General features: G+C 34.6%; 1 protein-coding gene across 3 annotated transcripts; it reads left to right on the top strand.

Moving 5' to 3' along the window:
• Positions 1-1,846: 1,846 nt before the first annotated feature.
• LOC125836639 (histidinol dehydrogenase, chloroplastic) lies at positions 1,847-11,823 on the top strand. Of its 3 annotated transcripts, none has more exons than XM_049515836.1 (15): positions 1,847-1,979; positions 2,199-2,317; positions 2,491-2,612; positions 2,719-2,771; positions 3,665-3,737; positions 3,881-3,982; positions 4,095-4,196; positions 4,287-4,358; positions 4,431-4,493; positions 4,623-4,664; positions 9,303-9,362; positions 9,504-9,614; positions 9,872-10,042; positions 10,236-10,326; positions 11,258-11,823. In XM_049515836.1, the coding sequence occupies exons 2-15, from the start codon at positions 2,206-2,208 to the stop codon at positions 11,539-11,541; spliced, it is 1,458 nt and encodes a 485-aa protein (XP_049371793.1). In that variant the 5' UTR covers positions 1,847-1,979; positions 2,199-2,205; the 3' UTR covers positions 11,542-11,823. The 3 variants fall into 3 exon arrangements, with proteins under 3 accessions (XP_049371793.1, XP_049371795.1, XP_049371794.1); XM_049515838.1 differs by having other exon boundaries at positions 1,853-1,979; positions 2,235-2,317; XM_049515837.1 differs by lacking the exon at positions 2,199-2,317 and having other exon boundaries at positions 1,864-1,979.

Here is an 11,823-nt window from a genome sequence, read left to right as displayed (position 1 = left end):
AGGTTGTAACTTTTCTGAAAGGCACAATTAACACATATTCATACTACTATTTGTTAGCTATAAATAAATGATTTTCCTCTCACTTTTAAACTATGATTTTGTTATGTTTTCACTCTTCTTCTTCTTCTAAAAATCTCAAGGGTTATTTGCAACAATTGATTAAATTCAAAATTCAATGAAATTCGAGGTACCACATAACAAGAGTTGGTGAAGACATTGTAGCAAATCATTCATCAATTCACTGACAAAAAGTTGTGTGAAAGATAATAATAATAAACAAATATGAAAATAGTCAGATGATTTGCGTAAGATATTTGTTATTTGTTTTTTTCATTTTTTTAATTCTTTTACCCTCAAACGAAGAAGGAGTTTCTTTCTAATTTTACTAAAACAAAGGGCATCAACACCGTTTATTGAATTATTAGTTTTGATGTTAAATCCACTCTTTCAAAAATGGATTTTCACTTTTACTTATAATATGATAATATAGTCATGATAATAATTTTTTTAATAGATATGTAAGAAAAATGAACGGAGGAAGTAAAGTGTTGGTGACAAGATATTTCAATAAATTGTTCCATATATTTTTTTCTTTTTTAAATTTATATTGAGTATGAGTACGAAATTTTTTAAGTATGAATTTTCTGTTATTTAGTGTTTATTTTAATTTGAGAAAATGTTATGTCACAAGATACACTCCTTGCTAGCTATATAAAAATAGATAAGAAAATAGTGATTGATCATAAAATAATCTTAAATCAAATTAAAGATTGTATAAATAATACTTTAAATTTTATTCATCAATTAATTTTTATATCACGATACAACTTTTATAAGATATTAGATACTTTCATTAGACAACAACTATATGATTTGTATGCGGCAAAAAATAGGAGAAGACTACAATTTTACAAAGATAAGGTAGACACTTAAAGAAATGAAATATTTTCACCAAAGGTTATGTTGTTCATATATTAACATTAAATTATGCTACTGAAATATATATATACTCTCAAACCTCTATTTGACCATCATTCGTTATAACAACAAAGTACCTTTAATTTTTGTAAAATTACCTCTCTATGATAGTCTTACTCAAATATTAATTGAGTACTAATATTTTATAAAAGATAGACTATGTATAAAGATAAAATATTGAAATATTTATGGTAATCCTTATTAGTGTCACGCACAAACTAAATTTCAAGTATGAATATTTAAGAGAAAAATTGTACTTAAATGATGTCTATCATTTATGTTGATAACCTCAAGAGGAAAGTCTATTGGTAACAATTTTTGTATGGATTTTTTTAAATTTTTTTTTGTCAATTAGATTTGTTTACAAAATTGACCGAAGTAAAATTAATACTACTAAAGAAATGTCACTTTCTTCCATATTTAAACTTTGAATGTATTTTGAAATGTTTCAATGATATCTTGTCATTTTGATCTCAAAATACAGGTTACTCTATGATAATATCTATTAATCATTTCAAAGAATTTGTTATATGTTCTTTCAATTATAATTATTTACTTAAAACATTAATTTAGTAATATTAATTCTATTTTACAACATTGTATACAATATATATGATACACACGTGTGTTTCGTGAAACTAGTAAATATATATATAATGCTTACAATCAGAGCAACTCCCTCTTATCAAATAAACATATTCGATAATTTAAAATGATCATAGAGTTCATTGAAAAGAATTGATTGTTTTTCGATTAATATATGTTTTCCTTTGCGCCAAGCCACTTGTCCAAGTGTGTAGCACTTTGTGCAATTAATGGGCCCATTAGTCTTCCAAATTACAAGCCCAAGTCATTTCTTCCCAAATTAATTTCCAACCTGGGTTTCTTCTTCCCAATAGTCAATTGAACCACCACCACAAAGTACACAACTCACTCTGCTGTGACACCGCCGGCGACGATCTGCTTAACTCCTCATCTTTCTCCGGCGACGACGTCTACTTGTAGGTGTAAGTCCTCTTTCTTCCTCATTAGTGAAAATTTCTAATCCTTTCTCCAAATGTTTTTTTGTGTCTGCTTCATATACCAATCAATTCTCTGATTTTCAAGGATTTTCTAGTCGTTTCTCTTCTTAGAAAAAAAATTAAAAACATAAAGCTCTAGAACAAATTTGAATTTTATCACATTTTAGAGAGTATAGTCTAATTTTGGTTTGCTGTCAGAACATAGATGGACTGCAACATTCTATCATTGAGTAGGTCCTGTAGCTTGGCTAGTAATCTTCGGGCAATTCCTACACGCAATACTGTATTTTATCGGAAATATTCTTATCTACCTGCAGGTATTACTTTCAGAAGTTCCTTCTTTTGCAGAATGTAATTTTGCATTTTGTGCATGGCATTTTTCGCAAAACTTTTAATTAGTTGCTTGTAATTGTTCTTATTGGTGAAAACCATTGCAAAGTTCTATGCTTTAAATTGAATGTGTCTTGTTGGTTTTGATGGTTATTAACAGGGTTAATTCGTAAGTCAATTAAGTGCTCAATGAAGTCGTATAAGTTATCGGAGCTTACAACTTCTGAGGTTGACAGCCTCAAGGCTCGTCCTCGCATTGACTTCTCCTCCATTTTCGGCACTGTGAGTTAACAATGCTTCTTGAACTAATTGTTTATTTTTTTTCCCTTTAACTTTTTTATGGTTCAATCTAATAGACTTTTTTTGAATGCTGAATGAATTATATCAGGTTCAACCCATTGTTGACGATGTTCGTAATAGAGGTGATGCTGCAGTTAAAGAGTTAGTGCTTGTTTATAGTTATGCCTTACTGTGTTTGTTTCATCAACAAATGTTACCCTGTATCTGCTATGTCAAGATCCCCTTATTTTCCCCTTCCCTTTCCATAAGAATGCAGAACATGAGTTTACCTTTAATGATTTTAAGGAAAAAAAATGCAGAACATGTGTTATTGATCCATAGAAAATGCCAAAGAAATGCTCCATGTGGAGGTGCTAGACTGTCATATCATATAAACAATTTGTGTGATATTAATGAATGATGTAAAGGGCATCTCTCCTAACATATTATGTCGTGTGTCCTCATTCCTATTGCATGGACCAAAATGATCAAAATAGTAAGTGACATAAAGATGAGGTTTACCATACTCCACATTTCAATCTCTTGTACAGTGTTTTTAAAAGTGAAACGCGCAATAAGACGACTAGGTTCCATAGAGAAGATCCAACTGGATGACCTTTGTCTTTTTGCAACTGACATAAAATATAAAAAATTAATGAATTCTATATTGCCATATCAGACACTCTCCCTACCTCCCTCTGTCTCTCCATTTTTAGTTCCCTTCGGAGACACTGGACATTGTGTCAACTTCTTATTAATTAGAGCTAATAACAAGTATCTTTGGAGTGTGTTTCTACTCTTTCTGTAATTGATTCTGATCTACTTTAGTTGACATTTTTTTAATTTGATGGACGAAGTAATTTCAAACCTTCATAATATCCCCAAGTTCAGATTAACTTGCTATAGAACTTACAAAAATCTTAATTTTTTTGCTCCTTGTCCATCACTTATCAATTTTAAGAGTTAATAGTTCCATGTGAAAGTAAAATTTGTCGCTAAAATTAATCTGTTTTGTTGTATTGATGTTACTTTGTTATGATATCTATAATGCGCAGCTACACATCACGGTTTGACAAAGTTGTACTGGATAAGATAGTTGAAGATGTCAATGAGCTTCCAGATCCTGAGGTATGTATTTGAATACACGCGTTTTTTTTATGACAGCAATGGGGATTAAAGATAGTATGACATTTTCTAAATAATTTTTCTTGAAAGACAATTGACTTCAGCTTTTCTAATTTTCAATCTAATTGCTTCTTTATTTGACTCAGCTCGATTCATCTGTTCGAGAAGCATTTGATGTGGCATATAACAACATATATGCCTTTCATGCTGCTCAAAAGCCTGTTGAGAAAGTTGTGGAGAACATGCATGTAAGTTTTGTGGATATTGTACAGGATTGATCTTAGTTGTGTGGGCTTATGTAGCAACATTGTGTTGACATTCTTACTTCTCCTTTAACTTCTGTATTTCCTACTTTGTCAGGGCGTCAGATGTAAACGTGTGGCTAGGAGCATTGCCTCTGTTGGGCTTTACGTTCCCGGTGGAACTGCTGTTTTACCTTCTACAGCTCTGATGCTTTCAGTTGTATGGTGATTCAATTTTCTGCTCTTATTAATCATTTCTTTCAACGCTAATTCCCTTATTACAAAATCATCAAATTTTCCCTTTGGCCAGCCAGCACAGATTGCTGGATGTAAAACAGTTGTACTTGCAACTCCACCTTCTCGGGATGGCAGTATTTGCAAGGTATTTGCTTACCATCTCAATTTGTTAGTATAACTTTATCAATGGTCATTTATTTAGACACCTTTCTTGTAGGAAGTGCTTTATTGTGCCAAGAAAGCAGGTGTGACCCACATCCTTAAAGCTGGAGGCGCTCAGGTATATGATGATATGCTTCCTTGATCTTGCATTCATCAACCATGTGCCTCTGACTCATTTCAATTAATTTCTTGCTTTTTGATCTTTTACTAACTGGGCCATTTATTGTAACTTTCTTAAATCCCACAGGCAATTTCTGCAATGGCCTGGGGCACTGAATCATGCCCAAAGGTACAACTTTCACCTCAAAGAATTGAAGCCTTCCATATTGAACCATACAAGCACTAGTATACTTCTATTGCTTTGCTGAGTTTACGCATGAGACACAGAATAATGTAATTAACATGAGTACATTCAAGCAATAAATCCTGGCTTGAGTAAACTGTAGACACATACTATATTTCTGAAGTGTTCTTTTTTTTTGTTGTTGTTGTTGTTGATAAAGTAAGAAATTATCATTGCATGGGCATCAGGAAGATGCCAAATTACAAAAGGTGTAACCAGTTGGCTCCAGTACAGAAGGGAAAAAAAACATTTCAGCACTGGTACAAGTAATCTAAGCTAGAACTAAGGAGCAAACAAAGTCCAGAAACATGTCAATGCTATCAACAGTGAAAGAAATTTCCAACTGAACAAATTAACTAACCATTTAGTCTTCAGAGAGTGGGTAGGAGTTGATATTCCATCAAAGCATCTGCAATTCCTATCATTGCATATAACCCAAAAAATGACTGCTGGGATCATCCTCCAGACTTTCTTGATGCCTTTGTTCAGTCTCCAAAAATCCAGCTGATGTAGGGCTCCTTGATTGACTTGGGCATACTCTAGGGGAGGCCATATATAGAGAAGATAAAGTTCCAATTTTCGGCTGTGATGGGGGCTGGGGCAGTGCAAAAACAGACGGCTAACACTCTCAAGATTCTGTTTGCATAAATAGCATCTGTTTACTAGAGTAAGTTTCCTTCTGCTAAGATTATCTTGTGTCAAGCAAGCATTATCTAGAGCTGTCCAGTCTAGGCAAGCAACTTTGAGTGGTGGTCTGGTCCTTCAAACATGCTTCCTAGGCCAATCCTCCAGAATTCCACCCTGTAAACACTTTAGATCATAACCTTCCTTGGTTGAGTACTTCCCTGCTTTAGATGTACCCCAAATGATTCTTGCTCATTAATGTTGAAATCTGCCAAGGTTGCAAGTAGAGCAATCAGGTCATTGATTTCCCAATCCTGTAGGTTCCTTCTGAAGGAGGGGCTCCGTATGTTGTTATCTATGTACTTGGTCTAGTGCATCAATGATTCAAAGAGCCATACTCAGCATCAGTTACATCTTTCCAGTAGCCTGGTTTACCATACCTCAACCATTTCATTAGCATACTTTGGTTGTGAAAGTTGAGATTCCTGATGCCTAGACCCCCTTGAACTTGGGTTTAGTTACTCTAGGCCTGCCATTTGACTAGACAGAATTTATGAGTTTCACTTTTATCTTTCCATAGGAAATAGTGAACAGTCATATACATATCCTAATTAGTTTACGATTTAGGCATAGTTGTTTTATTCATGAAAAATATAAGCTTTAATAATTGGACAAAGGTCGATGGAAAAGAAATTATGTATCCCTTTCATCAGTCCATATTTCCTTTAAAACATGATGTCCCTGCAGTTACAGTTATTGTAGGAAATGTTGTCGCTTGAAATAGGCAGGGCCGACTCAATAAGATTGGGGGCTTAAAGCAAAATTTAAGGGAGGGGCCCTAATATTTTGTTTTTTCATCATATATACTTTTATTTAAAATCTACTTTTCTAGCTTTTTTAGATGCGAAATCATTAGTTACTGTTTTATAATTGATTTGTTTTAATAAGATTTAATCAATGTTAGTTTCGAAAAACTTCTTTCGGCTGTGGCAACGGTTAGAGAAACTGTTAACATTATTCTATAAGCAATATGTGTAGAAAGAGAATCAAGTCTTTTATTTGATTGCGTATTTTCATTAGATAATTATCTTCTACATGTATTATTTCTCTTAACACTTTCAATTCAAAAAATAAATCTAAACCATCAATAACATAATAACTATTATGTGTTAAAGATCAAGTTTAAGACAATGATTTTTAAATTCTCATCATCTAGTGATCTCAATTTACCACTAAATAAGAAAAAAAAAACTATTTTCATATGCTTCATTGGTTCAAATCTATTTTGAAGTGAAAAAAATAGCTTAATCTACTCTCTCTCTCTCTCTATCTATCTATATATATATATAGTTTCAAGGGACTTTGTGATTTCGTTATCAATATTTTCATCAAATTGTTTCTTACGAAATTCAAGTTCTACATTCATTTCATATGCAATTTCCTTATGCCTTAGTAGAAATCATAGCACTCATAGTACATATAATTTTTTTTAAAAATAACATTCATAAGTAATTTTTTTTTTTAAAAATGGGGGCCCCCAAAAATATGGGACCCCAAGCGATTGCTTTAGTTGCCTAGGGGATAGGGACACTGATTTCTAGGCAGGAACAGGAATTAAAGCATGTGCATTGTAAATAAGCGTATGCTGAATAGATATTGCTAAATGAACCAATCTTAAGGGAAAGTCAACAAAGCAATTATGCCTTCTTATATTGATTGCTATCAAGAGAGGATTCCCTGTTATTGATTGTTGGAAAACATGATAGGTGATAGTAGGTGAACATAATATTAATAGATTTTTTTATTTTTTTTTTGAAACTGGTAAATGTGTATTCCTCAGCATTAAGGACATGCTGGACACCATCAAGAAGTGTTAGTTAAAAAAAAACAACTAGAAAAGAAGATACTTACAGAGATCTTAATAAATCTACAAATTGATCTATATCCTCTAAACCTACTCTTTACACCAAAAGTAGAAAGATATTATACAATTCCATTTAACTTTCTGGATGGAATTGGATCTATCTTCATACCACCTCCCATTTCTCTCTCTCCAAACTGTCCACCAGATGCATTGTGGGATGATCCTCCACCACTTCTTTTGACTTTTGCTGCCTCCTCTTTTCATCCAGCAACTAAGCAAATCTGCAGTATGCTCCGGCATAGTCCAGCTTGTCTTTGTTATGTTGAGAAATAGAGACCAAAGTTGTGCTGTAAAAGTGCTGTGCAAAAATAGATGACTGTTTGTTTCATTGCATAAGAAGCACCTGGAAACTATGATGGCCCCTTTTTTCTTCAAAACTTCTTGTGTCAGGCATGCTCTTTTAACCATCAACCAAGTAAAGCATTTTACCTTGGTTGGGGATGGACTATTCCATAAGTTTCTCCATATTTTTGGTTGCCCTCTACACTGTACCCTTTCTTCCATTTTATAAACCATTTTAACAGTGAATTGCTCATCGATATTGTGTTTCCATCTTAATGTATCTGGTTCAGCAGTAGTGCCATTGAAATCATCAATCCTATTTAGCAAATCGGCTACTCTATCAATCTTCCAGTCATTTAGCAATCTCCTGAAGAATAAGTTCTATCCCTGTGCGCTCCACATATCATAAATGGTGCCATCTGGGTTGTTGCTTAGAATAAACAGGTTTGGAAAAATCTCCATTAATGGACTTTGCTCCTTCCAAGCATCCTTCCAGAATTTTATTCTTTTCCCATCTCCAACTCTCTTCTGCAAGTTCCCTTCCAATATGGGCCAATATTAATAGAATTTTACACCTAAGGGTGTGGCTTAGTGGTCAATGAAGTGAGTTGATAACCATGGGGTTTCAGGTTCAAATCCCTTTCTCCCCATATGTCCTAGGCTTGGTGGATAGGGTTACCTGGTACTTGTTGCTGTGGGAGGTGACACGTATTTCGTGGAATTAGTTGAGGTGCATGCCTAACATCACTATTATTAAAAAAAATGTTAAAAAAATTTTCTATGAGGAGGAACTGCATCTCAGTAGCAGCTAAATACAAGCATTTCTATGTGATTCTTGTGGACACTGAAGAGCTCAGAGGCCCCTTCTCTTTTTTGCTTGGACAGTGAGAGTGTGAGCTAGTTCTAATAGATCTTCATGAAAAGGGACAGGAGAGTGGTAAGAGATAGAAGATCTTGTGTTGGTATATTCCTTCTTTTTAATTATTATTATTATTATTATTTAATAATAGTATTAGGATTAGAATTCATGTGGAGGAGTTTTTCTTGGTTGATTTACAGAAAAAGAAGATTGCCTATTTTTTTGAGAATTGAAGAAGATGTCCTTTTTTGTGTTGAGCAAATCGAATCAAGGCTTAATAAAACAAGAGTAGGACTGAGAAGTCTAGATAGTACTGTTGGTTTTAGTGGAAAGAACAAGAGAATGAGAATAGAAGAAGTTATGCTAGGGAGGCAAGCAGTCCAGTCTGATATTAGCTCAGGAAAGTCTGTCAAATTTTTTCTGCAGTGGTTTAGAGGCAGTTTTATCCCATAAAATACCGTATAAGTTTTTGGAGTATTTGACAGTTTGCCTTTTGTTTCTTTTAAATAAGTTCTCTGGTACTTGGCTGAAATTTATATTTTATTAGGGTTTACATCCACTTCTCAGAATATATATATATATATATCAAGGAAGATGCCCCTGTGTACAGTGTATGCAGTTGACCCTTATTGGTACATTGACAATATTTCTTACAAAGGAAAGTAATTATGGCTTGTATAAGCACATAAACATTGATCTGTTCCTTATACATCTGTAAAGCTACTAGCCTCAATGTCCTTGAATCCTCAGTCCTGTGGTTGCCTTGTATACTTTAATGAAGTTGGTTTCCTTTCTTATTGCCCTTTGGATCACTTTACAATCAAACTTTCCTCTTCTTTCATTCTCAAAAAAATATATAAAGGGGAAGCATTATGTACATTGCCATCTATGCCAGGTTGAGAAGATATATGGGCCTGGGAACCAGTATGTCACTGCTGCAAAAATGATTCTGCAGGTATTGGTTTCAAGTAAGAGACAATCTTAGGTTAGGGATATTTGCAATGTAGATAAATGTCACTCGTGATAAATACGCTGCTGAAAGACTAATGTCGTCACTTTAAATTGTCTTTTGCTAAGTAGTATTCTCTCTCAACAGAACAGCGAAGCGATGGTTTCAATTGACATGCCTGCTGGGCCTTCCGAAGTCCTTGTTATAGCTGACAAGCATTCCAGTCCTGTCCATGTGGCAGCAGATTTACTTTCACAGGTATCAACTCCATTTTTCACTGCTTGATCAAGTTTCCATTCATACTTTCTGTCTGAATCAAGTGCTCTTGTATTTCACATTGGGACAGCTTATGTCTCTTCTGAGATCAAAATAAGAGAAAATTTAAGCTTTTCATAGTGAAGAAGATCAACTGTTAATACAGATTGAACTGAAACTTCCATCAATACCTATCTATCATTGTAGCAAAGACTGGGCAACCTCTATTTATTCTTATCACCTCAAATGCATTTTTTCAGGCGGAGCATGGGCCAGATAGCCAAGTCGTACTGGTTATTGCTGGGGATGGTGTTGATCTAAATTCCATTCAAGAGGAAATTAGGAAGCAATGTCAAGCACTTCCAAGGGGAGAATTTGCACTTAAGGCACTAAGCCACAGCTTCACTGTGTTAGCACGGGATATGCTTGAGGTATGTTTGCAATTTGTTGATCTTGGTTGGCAGCAATTTGCTTACAGTTGGATGTATACTTTCTGTCATTAAACAATTCTTCCCGAATATAATATAAATAATCAATTACATCATTTATGTGAATGCAATATTCCTTATAAATTTCTGTCAGCTACAGCCTTTTCTCTTAGACTTAAATCACAATCTTTTCCAGGCAATTTCCTTCTCAAACATGTATGCACCTGAGCATCTGATAATCAATGTGGATGAAGCTGAGAAGTGGGAAAGTTTAATTGAGAATGCAGGTACTTTAGAGGAATGCGTTTGCTAAGTTTCTCTTTTTCCATTTGGCATATCCAATCTTCTGTTAGTGTTTTTGGGCTATTGGGGCTGCTGATTGTTTATGCGTATCTGAAATATGATCCACAAGCTTCTCTTGGTTTTTTGGCCATGTTAAGGCGAGATATATAGTGGATATATGTTCATTTTTATTCTTCCTATCTTTCTGAATTTCTTTATGTGAGTTTCCGCCCTGCCTTTTGTGATCTTCCATAGAACACAACTTCTCCATACGATTTAACTGCCTTTTTTCTTTACCCGAGATTACTGTTTCAGTTTCTATTTCTCCCCTTGTCTCATCATCCAGCTGGTTAATTTAAGGGGTTTTAGGCTGTATTGAACAGTGTGAGATTGATAGTTTTTTCTTCTTCTTATTCCTTGAACTGTATGATTTAGCTCTCAAGATGACAAATAGAAGGTTCATGATGGCTGGCCATTGGCGAGCTGGACAAGTTTTCTTCGCTAGTGATCCTGTTAAGTGTTTGCATTTTTCTTAAATTATTCCGTTTCTCCTTTTTTCTAGAAGATATTCGTGCATGGGTAGTTGACTAGCCTCTTCTTTTTTTCCGCATAGTAAGCTTGGGTTTCTACGATAAGCTCTAATATTTTCACTTTGGATGGTGGCTGGAACTGCTGGAATTGGCTCTAATATTTCGCTTCGGTAGTTGACATGCCATACTTTTCTCTGGGCTTAAAGAAATCTTGATTTACATTACAGTATTATAGATGAGGCAAATGATGTCTTCAGTGTTCGTATTTAGATACCAGGAAACTGGAAAGTAGGGTGGGTGCCTTGGAGGTTCATATTTTACCATCAATTAGCAACTTACTACTAATCAACCATGCTTCCCTTTGGTAAATCTTAACATATAAATAATCAACTCTGAATACTTGCAGGTTCTGTATTTATGGGACAGTGGACACCTGAGAGTGTAGGAGATTATGCAAGTGGAACTAACCATGTTCTTCCAACTTATGGGTATGCACGTATGTATGGTGGGGTCTCTTTGGACTCTTTCTTGAAGTACATCACTGTGCAGTCTTTGACAGAAGAAGGGCTGAGGAATCTTGGCCCTTACGTAGAGAAAATGGCCGAAGTTGAGGGTCTGGATGCCCACAAGAGGGCTGTAAGCCTCAGACTACAGGACATAGAAGCGAGACAAGCATCACACTCAAGATGATCCCTCGCTATTTGTATGCGTGAAAGAATAAATATTGAGCAATTCAACCTTTATGCAAATCTGAGGCTGTTTATAGTTTTGTTGAGGGGGTTTGAGGCTCTATATTACCTGCACTCTGATTTTTCTCATTCCAAGTGTTGAATTAAACACACATTTTGAAGAAAAAACAGTAATGGTAATGGGTACCATGGATGAGCTAGTTCATCTGCTGTATTTGTTAGAAATAAATTCAAACCAAATATCTGAGAAGATTTCATAAAATCCAGTAGTACTGAGTTTGAG

The sequence above is a fragment of the Solanum verrucosum genome, unplaced genomic scaffold (genome assembly GCF_900185275.1).
Source record: "Solanum verrucosum unplaced genomic scaffold, falcon-dt-bn FXZP01000278.1, whole genome shotgun sequence".
Classification (NCBI taxonomy): Eukaryota; Viridiplantae; Streptophyta; class Magnoliopsida; order Solanales; family Solanaceae; genus Solanum; species Solanum verrucosum.
Note: the sequence above shows the minus strand (reverse complement) of the source record. Positions and strands in the feature narration are given on the sequence as shown.